At 44.9% G+C, this 15,867-nt stretch overlaps 1 protein-coding gene across 3 annotated transcripts in view; it reads left to right on the top strand.

Annotated features, from left to right (window-relative positions):
* The window catches only part of ANO2 (anoctamin 2), a 100,860-nt gene extending 98,085 nt beyond the window's left edge, over positions 1-2,775 (top strand). For all 3 annotated transcript variants that reach the window (XM_039318794.1, XM_039318795.1, XM_039318796.1), the window contains 2 exons: positions 496-601; positions 1,782-2,775. In XM_039318794.1, coding sequence (XP_039174728.1) covers positions 496-601; positions 1,782-2,063 — 388 coding nt within the window. In that variant the 3' untranslated portion in view covers positions 2,064-2,775. The remainder of the gene's footprint in view (positions 1-495; positions 602-1,781) is intronic.
* Positions 2,776-15,867: the final 13,092 nt, after the last annotated feature.

Genomic DNA, 15,867 nt, shown 5'->3' with positions numbered 1-15,867 from the left:
ACGGTCAATGCTGCAACGAATTGAGATGAAACCCATTTGCACTTCGTTTTCGGTTGCCACATAATTAGGAAGGGAGGGGAAAAGTGTAATTTTAAGTTAGCCATAACAATTCTTAGGTCTGTGGGAACCAAGGTTGTTACTGATTACATTTTGATGGGCTGGAGAGCTGGAAGGAGCACCCGGAGTTTAGCAACAATTGGTGAATGTGATTCATGACACCTAATTGGGGTGGGAATTGCAACTTTGCAACTTTGTAACCAGGGGAATTTAGTCTTGGGTTTACCTTTGTGCGTGCCAATATTTTGTAGCCAAATAAAAATGTTCTTTGGGGAAGTTGTCCTTGCTTCGAAGTTCTTTTAACTGGTCTCATCTATCGGGAACCCTGACGTAGACTTTCATCCCTCGATAATGGCCAAATCTGAAAATTTTAGGTAAAGAAGAATGGGAAATTGCTCTTAAAAAAATATTGTTTAATGTGCCGGTTTTATATTTCAGGTTTAAGGATTACAGGGAGCCACCGTGGGCTGAAAGCCCTTATGAATTCTCTAAGCAGTATTGGTCTGTTCTGTCTGCCCGTCTGGCATTTGTCATTATCTTTCAGGTAAACATTTTCATTTTGGTATTCCTTTTCTCTTGAATAACACAGATTTAGGATGTCCTGCGCAGTGAGCCTGAGCAAACAGAATAAATAAATAATAATGGATTGAGAGAGGGGGAGTGGCCCAAAATCAACCAGAAAATTTCCATGTCCGGAATCTTAGAGGGAACTTGAGTCTAGATCTCCCTTGGGCCACCCAACACCTTAACTATGAAGCCACACACCAGCTACGTTCACTGAAATTAGGAAGTATATATCACCATTTCCTGATGGCGCAGTGATCTGAATGCAGCATTGCAGGCTGACTCTGCCCACAGTCTGGAGTTCGATTCTGACCGGCTCAAGGTTGACTCAGCCTTCCATCCTTCCGTGGTCGGTAAAATGAGGACCCAGGTTGTTAGGGGTAATGTGCAAACTCTGTAAACCATTTAGAGAGGGCTGTAAAGCACTGTGAAGCAGTATATAAGTCTGGGCTATGGCTATTGTTATGTAAGCCGCAGTGGCACAGTGGTTAGAATGCAGTACTGCAGGCTAATTCTGCTGACTGCCAGCAGTTCGATCCTGAACAGCTCAAGATTGACTCAGCCTTCCATCCTTCCGAGGTCAGTGAAATGAGGACCCAGACTGTTGGGGAGCAATAGGCTGACTCCTTAAACCACTTAGAGAGGGCTGTAAAGCACTGTGAAGCGGCATATAAGTCTAAGTGCTATCACTATTGCAAGTTCTCCACAGCTGGTGCCCTGTATTCTCCTACCAATTATGATCCATCTCTCCTCCTTTTCCTCCTCCTCCTCCTCCTCTTCTTCTTCTTCTTCTTCTTCTTCTTCTCCTTCTTCTTCTTCTCCTTCTCCTTCTCCTTCTCCTCCTCCTCCTCTTCTTCTTCTTCTTCTTCTCCTTCTTCTTCTTCTTCTCCTCTTCTCCTCCTTCTCCTCCTCCTCCTCCTCCTTCTTCTCTTCTTCTTCTCCTCCTCTTCTTCTTCTTCTTCTTCTTCTTCTTCTTCTTCTTCTTCTTCTTCTTCTTCTTCTTCTTCTTCTTCTTCTTCTTCTCCTCCTCCTTCTTCTTCCCCCTCCTCTTTCTTCCTCTTCTTCTTCTTCTTCTTCTTCTTCTTCTTCTTCTTCTTCTTCTTCTTCTTCTTCTTCTTCTTCTTCTTCTTCTTCTTCTTCTTCTTCTTCTTCCTTGGCAGAATCTGGTGATGTTCCTCAGTGTGCTGGTGGACTGGCTGATCCCAGATATTCCCAAGGACATCAGTGAGCAGATCAAGAAGGAGAAGAGCGTGCTGGTGGATTTCTTCTTGAAGGAAGAACACTCGAAACTGAAATTGATAGAAAACTTTATCACCCGGGACAAGCAAAGGAGTTGGAGTGAAACAAGAAGGAAGAGGAGTCGGGCGGCCAGTTTTTCCCAGTTCCACCGAAGTCGCCGGGGCAGTTTTACGTCTCTTAGTTCGAGACACAGCGATGTATGATCTGTATTCGAACCGCAAAGAGCCTGGCTGCATACTTATTTGGTTCCTCCAAGGAACGATCAGAGCTGTAGCAAATGTCAACCATCCCAGTTGGCGCATTCTAAAAAAGGATCTCCTGGTCACCAAGAGTAAAATTTTATTGAAAGATCCATTTAGGGACAGCAGTTCTGAGGTTTTCCCGCAAACACCGACATAAGTTTAAAAGCCCTTTTTCTCCTCTGGGCCACCCACCGTTTCATTGCCCACCAAATACACTCCGCTCTTTTGTTTTGGGGAAACAATCTGTGCCGTTTAAACCATTGAGGGACTTGAACTTGGGGGGCTCTCATCCATTCCTTAGCCCTCTCCTCTCCCTAGGAATTTACCAAACCCCTCTCCCGTTTCTGTTTGGCAAACTGCAAGGCAAAATCAAGTGCAGGCAATGGTGTAGCCGAGTCAGCTTTGACAGTAACACAAAGGGAGTTCAGGGGTTTTTAGCAGAAGGTCCTCATTGCTCAGCCGAGGAAGTGGTGACCACTGTGCTTGCTATAAAGCCCTTAGCAGAGCTACGACTAAGAGAAAGAACTGTCCTTAGGAACGAAATCTCGTCCACCATGGTACCTCTCGCGCGATCTCACCTTGGTGGCTGGAAGGAAGAGCTCTGATAGAGGTCTAGAACAGCAGACGTGCTTTTCAGAGCCATCTCTGGGTTACAAGCATCCATGGTTCTGATCGGTTTAAGTCCCACGGCTCCCAACCCATCAAGACTTAAACAGTTTTGGGTGGGAACGTTGGTGCCAGTGGTCTCTAAAATTACTATAGGTTCCGTCACCTGAAAACGCCCGTTAGACTTTCCTGAACACCGAAATCGTTCGGTTAAAGTTGGAACGAAGGAGGTGGAGCCAAGTCCTCCCACGCTTGGCTGCCATTTGGCACGATTGCCATTTTAAAACTTGCTCGGGTCTCCGGCTTGCCCAGTCTCCGACGGAACGTTTTCCACCTACCCAACAAACCTTGGTTGCTCAGCTAGATGAAAAGATGAAAAGAGGCACAGTTGCCAAAAGGAGTGGAAGGATTTTAGGTTTTCCAAATCCAGCCTTTGATGGTTTCCTTGCCTTGTAAAATGTCATGGGGGGTGGGAGGGAGGGAAAATACTAGATCCTTCAGCGACTGACTTGGAATGACCTTTGCTATTAGATCAGGGGTTGCCAACCTTTCTGGGAAAGGGAAGGACAGGCACCTTTATGCATGCATGTACACATGCGCAAATGTGGCCGGGTGTACATGTACGCAAAGGGGGCTGTGAGAATGCACGGTCCACCGCTGCTAGCACCGGTGCATGGCTCGTGGCTTGCTTAGCACCGGCTCGTGGCTTGTGGCTTGTGGCTCAGTTAGCACCAGCACTCTCACATACATGCACTGGCCAGCCACTCCTGCAGTCCAGTGGCCAAGAGGCCATGATCTATTTCTGTACCGTGGCCCATAGGTTGGGGACCTCTGTATTAGATGACCACCGACTGGCCCAGTGGTGGGATTCAGCCAGTTCGCACCACTTCGACAGCTAATTTTTTTGTTGCCCAGGCCCAGAATGGACTTCCGGAAGCGGCATCGACACAAAGAACCGGTTGTTCACCTATTTGAATCCCACCACTCAACTGGCCCCATCAGAACACCTGAAGGATCCAATAAGAGAGTTGAGAGCATGTCAGTGCTTCCCATCGCCCATCCTTAGAAGTTTAAAAGAGATTTTTCTATTTATCCTGGGTCCTGACTTACGATCCGTATTTTCTTTACTGGAAAAGGTGAGAGAGGATGTGTCTTTTATGTCTTCCCCTGCACCGCAATCCCGACAGATGGCTACAATCTATTTACAAAGGGACGTAGTTTTTCCTCGCTATGACTTTGGCCCCAATCCATGAACTTGTTTGAAATTTCCTACCGGATACAAGCTTACCGTAGGGTCGACTTTTGTTCTAAATGTCGCTAGTCGCGATTTATATATATAAAAAAACTGGAACGCTAAGGGCGTCATAAAAAAGCAAGTTGTAAATGTATGCAATTCAGAACTCCTGTTAGTAGTTTCTCTTAAATTTGCCCACAATGCCTCCCATTTCCATCGTTCTATATTTTCTAAAAGGAGCGTTATTTGGTCAAGAAATAAAAAATAAAAAAATAAAGATGCTTTAGTCATTTTATTCATGCTTTCCTGTGTTAGGGTTCCAAATAATGCTGCCAAATTCTGACACGTTGAGGGTACAGGAGGTCTTTGACTTATGACGACAATTGAAGCGCTATGCACTTGGGCACTTGTGCTCCCATCCCCCGTAACGTTCTCTGTGTTAACTGTCTTCCGCTGTTCTAGATCACAGTATTCTATTCTACTCTAGTCTAGTCTAGTCTAATCTATTCTATTACATTACATAATATTCTATTCTATTCTACTCTACTTTACTCTACTCTACTCTATTACATTACATTACATAATATTCTATTCTACTCTACTCTACTCTACTCTAGTCTATTACATTACATTACATAATATTCTACTCTACTCTACTCTACTCTACTCTAGTCTATTACATTACATTACATAATATTCTATTCTACTCTACTTTACTCTACTCTACTCTATTACATTACATTACATAATATTCTATTCTACTCTACTCTACTCTACTCTAGTCTATTACATTACATTACATAATATTCTACTCTACTCTACTCTACTCTACTCTATTCTATTCTATTCTATTCTATTCTATTCTATTCTATTCTATTCTATTCTATTCTATTCTATTCTATTCTACTGAATGAATCACTTCCCTTAATATACCTAAAGGATACTTACATTCTCTTACAATAAAAGGTACAAAAACTGCCTCTAACTAGTGGTGCCTATTTTTGCCGTTTTGCAGTTCGAATCATGTCAAGTAACTTCACCAAAACTGATGCTCTCAAGACTTTATTTCATGGATTTGCTGTTGGTTTGGTTTAAATTTCATCTTTTCTTAAGCAGATTAAAAATAGTTTTAATGGGAGTCTTCCTTCATTTAATCACTACTGCAATCACCCTATGAAGTCACATGGGATGGATTGAGTGGGAGGCAATATTTGAGTGGCGAATGCAATATCCTGGAGGACAACCTCAAATCAATCAAAATTCAACCTTAGCAAGAACTTGTTCTTATTTTAGGGTCTTTACCTGCCAAAAGGAGATTGGCCTAAGGAGAGTTGTTAAGAGACCGAAGCAACATATAGGCCTGAGAAACAATAAGAAAGAGCTTTGATTCACTTTGATTCAAATGTTGAGAATCGCTTTAGCTGCGGTCCGTGCAGCGAAGTGTCAATTCCCCGCTGGCCTCTTCATTGAATGAAACTCTAATTTAGCAATTTCTCATTTACGCTCCCTGTCTCGTGCCCATCTGCAAATGCAGTATGCACAACCACCGCTTAGTTAAGCCTCACAAATAGGCTATGCAAACAGAACGACGCAAAAGACTGGAGACATCCCAAAAGACTAACTGAGTGAGCTGGAGTCAGCTGTGTTTGCATTCGTGGACAGATAATGTGTAACACACCTTGACAGAAAAGCTCTCCAAAGGCTGGAGAGTCTCCTGTTTTGTGCAGCCTTCATTGTTCGGTGGAACTGGAGAAAACCGAGCAACGGAGAAGAAAGGGCAGGTGGTTGCATTTAGAGGGCGTATCGGCTTTCACCCTTCACTTCAGAGAAAGCTAATGTTATGTTTTCTGTCGGGAGGCTCCCTGGAGTCCTGCCTTGGTCTCCTTCCCCTTAGCCCCCCTCAGCCCCACCAAAGCTGGGAAGGGAGCATGAAACCAGCAACCTGAGTGGCTTTTTTTAAAAAAAAAATGGAGCTTCCCTTTGATGGCTCCTCAAAACACGCTTTCTGTCTTTATCTTGATCCACAAAGCTGGGCTTAAGAAAAGTCTTGCAGATTAGCAACGGTTGGGTCCCTGAGGATTAACATTCCCACAGAAATGTTTGACGCTGTCCTCCTCGCCAGATTGCCTATGAAAACTATCCTCAAATGCCTGTAATTGGAGGCCTACCTACGGACTGACTCTCCTCTTTTCTGCTGTTGAAATGTACATTTTTTTTCTAAATCCTTATCAGAAAGCGAACCCGTAATGTGTCTGAAGTAGGATAATTCCCTTATCAGCTTGAAACTGAGAAATGCCTGACTCTGGGGTTTACTTTTCTGGAGACTGGTTATTGGATTGTTGTTGTTGTTTTTGGTTTTTTTTTCTGTTTTGCCTTTGAGGGCTACTAAAAATATAATTATAAAATAATTATAATTTTAACTGGTAGGTTAAGAAAACCAAGATCACGGCATCTGGCCCTCTCAATTTCTGGCAAATAGATGGGGAAGAAATGGAGGTAGTGACAGATTTTATTTTCCTGGGCTCCAAGATCACCGCAGATGGGGACTGCAGCCAAGAAATTAAAAAACACTTGCTCCTGGGGAGCATGGCAAATCTAGACAACATATTAAAAAGCAGAGACACCCTGCCAACAAAAGTGCGTATAGTCCAGGCCATGGTTTTCCCAGTCGCAATGTATGGCTGTGAAAGTTGGACCATAAGAAAGGCTGAGCGCCAAAGAATGGAGGCCTTTGAACTATGGTGCTGGAGAAGACTCCTGCAAGTCCACTGGACTGTAAGGCGATCCAACCGGTCAGTCCTGGAGGAGATCAACCCCGACTGCTCTTTAGAAGGCCAGATCCTAAAGTTGAAACTCAAGTCCTTTGGCCACCTAATGAGAAGGAAGGACTCACTGGAGAAGAGCCTGATGCTGGGAAAGATGGAGGGCAAGAGAAGAAGAAGGGGACGACAGAGAATGAGGTGGCTGAATGGAGTCCCTGAAGCAGCAGGCGTGAACTTCAATGGACTCCAGAAGATGGTAGAGGACAGGAAGGCCTGGAGGAACATTGTCCATGGGGTCGTGATGGGTCGGACACAACTTCGCAACTAACAACAACATACTACATCTGAGTGGCAGCACCTTGCCAACAAAGACCCATATAGTCAAAGCTGTGGTTTTTTCCACAGTAATTTATGGCGGTGAGAGTTGGGCCATAAGGAAGGCTGGATGCTGATGGATTGGTGCTTTCAAATGGTGGTGTTGAAGAAGATCTTGTGGATTGCAAGGAGTTCAAATCAGTCAACCCTAAAGGAACATCAACCCTGATTGTTCTTGGAAGGACAGATCCTGAATCTGAAGCTTATTTGCAGACCATCCAGACCCCCGCCAAGATAATCCAGTTGGCGCATCCTGAATACTCTTGACTCTGGTTGACCACGGCACTTATCTGAATGACTTTAGCTGTAATGTGTGTTTGATTGTTGAACAAAATGAACAGCCGGGCCTTTTGCTAGGAAAATTTGACCGTGGCTTCTGTACTTTTTTTAAAAAAAAAAAGCCAGAAAGAACAGCAATGCAATAAAATGGTTAAAAACAAACAAACATGTACTGCAGATTAAATCATCCCCAAAACCAAGTATCTAACTACCGATTGTGTTGTCCCAAAGGTGCTTTTTTCACGAGGCAACTGGATTTTCTTGTTTTTCTTTGAAGACGTTTCACTTCTCATCCAAGAAACTTCTTCAGCTATGTCTTGGATGGCTGAGAATCTCCATAGACCTTTGGAGAGGAGGTCTTTTTGGTGAAGGCTTCCTCATTAACCACAACTGCAATTTCAGCACATGGTTTTGTGTGTGTTTTTTTTCCCTTCAAATCGATACTGCGGTTCTCCATTTTTTGTCTGGTGTGGAGAACTGCCTAGAGGATCAAACCAGTCAGGATCAAAATGTTTTAAATTAATTCAGTGAGGAAACAGAGACCCACCCAATTCAGATTCTATAACTTTTTTTTTCTTCAAGGTCAGAGGCCACCATTAAATCAGCAGATCGACTGCGTAGAGAACACTAAAATCTTGAACAAATGAAACCAACAAAATCTGAATTCTTCACCTTGATGCTGGTCACCTTCTTCTCTTCCCTTCCATCTTTCCCAGCATCAGCTCCATCTCTAGAGAGCTGTTTCTTCTCATAATGTCTTCAAAGTAGGATAATTTGAGCCCGGTCATTTGTGCCTCAAGTGAGAACTTCCGATTGATTTATTTAACAATCCATTGGTTTATTTCCTTTATATGGAGACATAATTTAACAAAGTGTAGTGTTACTCATCTTTGGCTCAATGTGGCTGACCACTGCCAACACATTAATAAAACCTGAATGCACAACAAGTGCCAAATACAGTTGTCCGCTAATGTGTTTTCTAAGGATGAGGGATGAATATATTCCATTACGTAGCCCCCCCCCACAAACAGGAGCGGACGCAGATTGATGGTGTCATGAATGCATGCTGCGCTCCTTTGCTTAAAGTCCTGTTAAGCACGTGATCTTGATTCTATCCCTCTGTTAATGCAGCCCAGCACTGTGTTGATATATAACATTTTAACATTCAGTTTCCCACTCCTCTTCCAATTCTCTTTGTTTTTTTTTAAATTGTAAAACCTGAGGGCAGCTCAACGGATTTAAGACCAACATCATGGTCCCCTCAGGGATCCGGGGACCACAGGCTGAGAACCATCGTTCTAAGGCAGTGGTTCTCAACCTGTGGGTCGGGACCCCATTTGGGGTCGAACGACCATTTCACGAGGGTCGCCAAACAACGCGGTCCGCCATTTCCCCCCCCTTTTCCTTAGCTGTGCTACTCCCTTTTATTCTATTGGCTTTTGAAAGCCAATAGAATAGACTCTCTTGAATAGAGTCTAATTCTATTGGCTTTCCAAAGCCTATAGGAATGGTCCAGGCTGTCTCTGCCCTGCTGAGCCCGCCAAAAGTCCCATTCTGCAAATGATAGTCCTCGACTTATGACTGGTTGAGTAGTCCTCGACTTACGACCAGTTGAGGGTCGCGGCATTAAAAAGGTTGAGAACCACTGTTCTAAGACATCTTTGCCTGCAATTCTTGTCATAACCTCTTTGATGATCTGCTTCTCCATGCCCCTTGGGAATAAAAACATGGCCATCCATTGCTGGCAACTAATAATATCTTCTCATCTCCTGGGGAGGAATCAACCACCCCTCCTTTCCTGAGAGTCAATGTGGTGGAAGCTCTGTCAGGTCCTCTCCCACCTGCCTGGGAGTCTCCAAGGGACGGCAAGGCAAGGCAACGTGGGGGGAAAGGACCACCTACTCCCACAGCTCAGGTTGGCCAAACCTTCTGCAGAACGTCAGGCCCGGCATTCCTTTCAGACATTCCTCCACTCCTCCACCGGAAGCTCTGGGTCCAGCTCAGATGGCGATGGGGGTGGAATTCTTCCTGTTCCCGTCACTAGATGCCCTCTTTGGAGAATGTAAGCAGTCCAGGCATTTTCTAAATACCACCGGCCTTGATAAATGTCTGGCTAATGTTGGCCACCAAACGTGGTATAAAATGCAAAAGTTAAAGGAGATATGGAGACTCCATCTTGGGCAAAAGAATGAAGCTGTTTTAAATTGACAACATCGTTGCACAACGTGGGTCCACACATTCCCTCATCCCTATTTTTAAAGTAAAGAGCCTCTGGGTCTTACTGTATGTGGCTTCTGACAAGGTTCTATTTTTAAAATAGGGTTTTCATTTCGACTTAAAGCAGGAGTACACTTCCTTTGTTGGGCCTTTTAGATCAATGACCTTTCCCCGGGCTTAGATTATTATTTCAAGGCATCAAATTCTCTGCTGAGGAGGTGGTAAAAATGAAAAGAGAGAGAGGGAGGGAGGGAGGGAGGGAGGGAAAGAGAGGGGGAGAGAAGAGAAAAGGAGAGGAGAGGAGAGGAGAGAAGAGAAGAGAAGAGAAGAGAAGAGGAGAGGAGAAGAGAAGAGAAGAGAAGAGAAGAGAAGAGAAGAGAAGAGAAGAGAAGAGAAGAGAAGAGAAGAGAAGAGGGAGGGAGGGAGCGAGAGAGGAGAGGAGAGAATGAGAGTGAGAGTGAGAGTGAGAGTGAGAGAGAGAGAGAGAGAGAGAGAGAGAGAGAGAGGGAGAGAGAGAGAGGTGCAGATTAGATTAAAACAGCCTGTCAATTTTACCTAAAATAATGTTTGGGATGGCTTTGTCAGCTTCTGCTGCAATGGGAAATTTGTATCTTAGACAGGAATGTTTTAACCGTGTTTGTCCTGCTGTGCTACTTTTCTCTTTGCAGGAGTCATTCAAGAGGATAAACCAATCAATTATTAAATTTATTTGACCACAGCTGGACTCCATGTACGGTTCCCCCCCTTTTGGCATCTGTTAGGACAGTGGTGGCGAATCTATGGCACGGGTACCAGAGGCAGCACTCGGAGCCCTCTCTGTGGGCACACGTGCCGTTGCCCCAGTCTTGCCTCCCCCCGCGACCCCATCCTTTTCAGCAGCCCCCCTGGAGGAGAGTCGCCCTCGAGCATGGCCCACACTGAGTAGCGCAGCCAAGGACATGGCAGCCAGGCAGCGGAGACAAGACTCTTGTCCCTCTGCCTTCACGCCCCATCATGTGTCTTGTCCCTCTGCCCTACCTCTGCCCTCACGCCCCAACATGCAGTTGATGCTGCAGGGCACGGGCAGAGGGTGTGGCCACCATAGCGCTGCTGGGCGGCCTGGGCAATCTGCAGCGGGCCCTGGAGGCAGTGAGTGGTCCTGTGGGCAGGGGGGGCAGAGGATGGGGGGCAGAGTGGGGGCGGGACAGGGGGATGGAGCAGGGGCGGGGCCAGTTTTTGGGCACTCGGTCTCTAAAAGGTTCACCATCACTGTGTTAGACTCTCGTTCATTAAATAGTTATGACTCCGTCTCTTATTTAATTCACCTTTTTGGTTTCTGGTGTGAGTTAATGCCTAATCGGCTACACCGCTTCAGAAAAGGACGGTCTCCTCTTTCCTTTGAAGAAAGCATCTAGCCCCTCGTGGCTGCCACGGGGTGATTGAAGGTGTAGAAGTGTCACAACTAGGAGCACAAATGCATGTATGTCGAGGAAAATTTGTTAAGTATGCTTCAGGTATGCTGGGTTTAATTTACAGAGCACAGGAAATAGATGTTTGGACATGTGTCAAGAAAAATAGCAATCATTTATTGAGACCAAAATTAGTTGCACTGTAATGAACATCCAGAAAGATTTATATTCCTCTGCAAGTGGTTGAGCAATTGGATTAGAATAGAGCTGGAAGGGACCTTGGAGGTCTTCTAGTCCAACCCCCAGCTGAAGCAGGAGACCCTATATAATTTGAGACAAGGGGCTGTCCAGTCTCTTACTTAAAAGCCCCCAGTGATGAAGCGAAGCAGTTGCCATAACAGAAATTAGGAACAACTACATTTGTAAGATCAAAACTGTCAAGATGTTCACTGTGATTGTAGGACTGAAGGCACAGTGACCACCTGTGGTCTTCTCACACACACACATACACACACACACACACACACACACAAACACAGACACAGTGTTCACAGAGACAAAACAACATGCAGAGCCGATGGCTGTAGAACATGAACTTTGGGAAAGAGAGACATAGTTAAACAGGTGGGTCCTCAACATACGACCATAAACGGAGCCCAAAATTTCCATCGCTAAGCAAGAACAGTCGTTAAGTGATTTTTGCCCTATTTGACCATCTTTCTTGCGACGGTTGTTAAGTGGATCACATGATTGTGAAGTCAACCTGACTTCCTCGTTGACGTTGCTTTTTCGGAAGGTCACAAAATGGGAGCACGTGACCCGACACGCACGCACACAGACACACACGCATGCACACACACACACACACACACACACACACACACACACGGGGACGTTGCGACCATCATAAATACGAGTCAGTTTCCAAGCATCTGAATTTTGATCACGTGGCCACGGGGAGGCTGCAACGGTCCGTAAGCGTGAAAAATGTTCATAACTCATTGTTTTCAGTGTGGTTCTAACTTCAAACGGCCACTCAACTCAATGGCTGGGCCTGCCCTGTGATTCGTGCATTTTGAGACTTGCCAAGCCCATCCGTGCGCTTAAAGCTGCGGCCTTCATTGAGTAAATCCTTCAAGGTGAACCCTCCAACTTTACTCCCTCTTCTCTTCTTTCTCTTTAGAGGGATGCTCTCCATGGTGACCCTCACTTGTACGTTCATCATCAAAGCCGACTCATCTGCTTCCTCTGCACTGGTGGTCCATTTGACTTTGATCATCCCAATCCTTTTGTAGAGTCTACGTTTTGGTGCCCAGAAAGAATAACAGCCCGGTGTATTGTACCCTTTGTATGGGATTGTATCATGCGGTAAGGCAGGTGTGGCTTTTGGCTAGATTGAAAGAAAGACACACGTCTCCCGCCTCTTCCCTGTTCTCCGTCTACTTCGATTACGGCGTGCTCAGCTCGCCCCCAGCCATTCCCAGACTCTGACTGAAGTCGACATGAAAAGATTTAAAAAGGATCAGGATCTCCCACCCCCTTTTTTTTAATGATAACAAACTAGTAACTTTTCATTGTTGCCGGAGAAAATGAGTGACTTTTTTTCTCCCCTCCGCAGACTTTTTTGTCCTTCTAATCTGCTTTTGCTTCGACTTAAATGGGGAGATGAAGGCTTAAGCAGAGCACACAAAAACTATGAAATTCAATCTGATTTCCCTGTTACAGGATTCAGATTTCCATCCCTGCTCGCTAGGGGATCATTATCTGCCAAGCTTCCTATGGTCCACTTTGATTAATGGCTTATTTGCAGACCGTCCAGAGCACCGACGAGATCATTCGGTTGGCCAATCCTGAATACTCTTGACTCTGGTTGACCACAGCACTTGTCTGAATGACTTTACTTGTAACGTGTGTTTGCTTGTTGAAGAAAATGAACAGCCCAGCCCTTCGCTAGGAAAACATGACTGTGTCTTTTGTACTTCTTTAAAAAAAAAAAAACAGCAATGCAATAAAATAGTAAAAAAAATACTATTTGGAATCCTGCATCCAGTTTTGGTCGCCATGATGTAAAAAAGATGTTGAGACTCTGGAAAGGGTGCAGAGAAGAGCAGCAAAGATGATCAGGGGACTGGAGGCCAAAACATACGAAGAATGGTTGCTGGAATTGGGTATGTCTAGTTTAATGAACAGAAGGATGAGGGGGGACAGGATAGCAGTGCTCCAATATCTCAGGGGCTGCCCCAAAGAAGAGGGAGTCAAGCTATTCCCCAAAGCACCTGAAGGCAGGACAAGAAGCAACGGATGGAAACTAATCAAGGAGAGAAGCAACCTGGAATTAAGGAGAAATTTCCTGACAGTGAGGACAATTAACCAGTGGAGCAACCTGCCTCCAGAAGCTGTGAATGCTCCAACACTGGAAGTTTTTAAGAAGAGACTGGACAGCCATTTGTCAGAAATGATATAGGGTTTCGTGCCTGAGCAGGGGGTTGGACTAGATGACCTCCAAGCTCCCTTACAACTTTTTATTATTATTATTATTATTATTATTATTATTATTATTATTATTATTATTATTATTATTATCTCAAAGACTTTGGCCACCAAATGAGAAGTGAGGATTCCTTGGAGACAACCCTGTTGTTGTTGTTGTTGTTGTTCTTCTTCTTCTTCTTCTTCTTCTTCTTCTTCTTCTTCTTCTTCTTCTTCTTCTTCTTCTTCTTCTTCTTCTTCTTCTTCTTCCTCTTCCTCTTCCTTGGCAGAATCTGGTGATGTTCCTCAGTGTGCTGGTGGACTGGCTGATCCCAGATATTCCCAAGGACATCAATGAGCAGATCAAGAAGGAGAAGCGCGTGCTGGTGGATTTCTCCTTGAAGGAAGAGCACGAGAAACTGAAACTGATAGAAAACTTTAGTGGAGAAAACTTTAGCCCTAGTGCTGTTGCTATTATTATCATTAGGCCCACTGTCCTTTTATCTTCTCTCTGCCTCTCCCTCTCCCTGCAATCATTTTGGATGTTTGCCAGTCATCAAGAGCTAGTTTGAGCCAAGTGGGGTGTGTGCTTGTCTGCTCTGAATATAGGGACTGAAAGGGAATGTTTTGGGTGCAAACTGAATGGCCTTCGGTAATTTTCCAACTCTCGTGACAGTGGCAGGCACCAACGCTGAGCATCTGCCAATGCAATCAAGAGGCTGCTTTCCTTCTTGCCAGCAAATTCCAGTCTCCTTCTTTGCCATTCCTCTGTCTCAAAATTTAGACAGCAAACTCTTCCAGATACAGAGATTGTCCTTTTTTAGTAGCTTTACACGCTACTTTGGCACATTATATACGCGACAGGCACAACACGGGGGGGGGGGGGGAGAATTAGGAACTGTAGAACTGGGCCAAGAAGAAAGGAAACCGCCAAGCCGTAGAAGTCCAATCCATTGTGAAAATGCCGCCCTTGCAACATGGAACTCCGAAGAGGAGCTTTGAAGAACTCAACCCTCAGTTCTCCAGTGTTTTTCAACCTTGGCCACTTGAAGATGGGTGGATTTCAATTCCCAGAATTCCCCACGCTGGTGTTGGAAGAAAAGTCTTCATCGTGGTTCATCCAAGCTGGGAATAAACATGGCAACTGCTTTGGGAAGAAGGTTGTACTTTATTGGAGAGGAGAGCCAGACAGGAAGATGGCTCTGGCAGCAAGAGAAGTGAAAAAAAAAAGAGCTGAGCACATGTGGGTAATGGGTTTTTATACCCTCTGGAGCCTTTTGTCTGGAGTTGTTCCTGTGGCATGAACTTTGACCTGAGTCTGAGTGTGCCTTTCTGGTATTTTGAAGGTGATGGGTCAATCCTATTATGTCCCAAGGGTCATATCCTGCTTCTCTGGGGCTGAAGACTCTTAAAGTTTGGATGGGGTGTGTAGATTTTAGGCCTTTGTCTTCTTAATCTCCTAGCTCTCTGGATTTACATCTGCATCTCTATAGAGCTGATTTCTGCTTGGGGAAAAGAGACCTGGGGCTATTAAGAAAAACTGGGCATGCTTTCCTTCATTTTTAAGATCCTTTGAGGAAATATATTTTTCTGTCCTTTTAATATTTCCTTCTCGGGGGGGGGGGGGCTGACTTTCCACATTGGCTAGGGAATTCTGGGAGTTGAACTCGACACATCTTCCAAGCCTGCCAAGGTTGAGAAACACAATTCCAGGCAGTCTGTTGAACTTTATCACCGCTTTCAACAGCAAATCTTCTGTCTGCCCTGCTTGGCAAGTTTGTTTGGAATTCACGATCTGGAATAAATTTTGTTCACAGAAGAATGGCAGCCCTTTCGGTTCTGAAAGCTGCAAAGATGCCAGCTGACCATCTGAGGCTCGTGAACACACCCATGTTTGTGTTATTCATGTTACTTGTCATCCGTACCTTATGGAAACAGGCTTGCTCAGACTCAGCTGGGCAATGGAACAACCTGCCTCCAGACGTTGTGGATGCTCCAACGCTGTAGGTTTTTAAGAAGAGGTTGGACAGCCATTTGTCTGAAATGGTATGGGGTCTCGTATTTAATACAATACAATAACAGAGTTGGAAGGGACCTTAGAGATCATCTAATCCAACCCCCTGCTCAGGCAGGAAACCCTACACCATTTCAGACAAATGGCTGTCCAGTCTCTTCTTAAAACCTTCCAGTGTTGGAGCATTTACAACTTCTGGAGGCAAGTTGTTCCAATGGTTAGTGTTCTCATCTTCAGGAAATTCTTCCTTAGTTTTAGGTTGCTTCTCTCCTTGGTTAGTTTCCATCCATTGCTTCTTGTCCTGCCTTCTGGTGCTTTGGAAAATGGCTTGACTCCCTCTTCTTTGGGGCAGCCCCTGATATATTGGAAGACTGCTATCATGTCCCCCCTTGTCCTTCTCTTTGTTAAACTAGACATACCC

Source organism: Crotalus tigris, unplaced genomic scaffold, assembly GCF_016545835.1.
Source record: "Crotalus tigris isolate CLP2741 ecotype Arizona unplaced genomic scaffold, ASM1654583v1 scf7180000021561.349155, whole genome shotgun sequence".
NCBI lineage: Eukaryota > Metazoa > Chordata > Lepidosauria > Squamata > Viperidae > Crotalus > Crotalus tigris.
The sequence above is the reverse complement of the archived record's forward strand: the minus strand, read 5'-3'. Positions and strand labels throughout refer to the sequence as shown.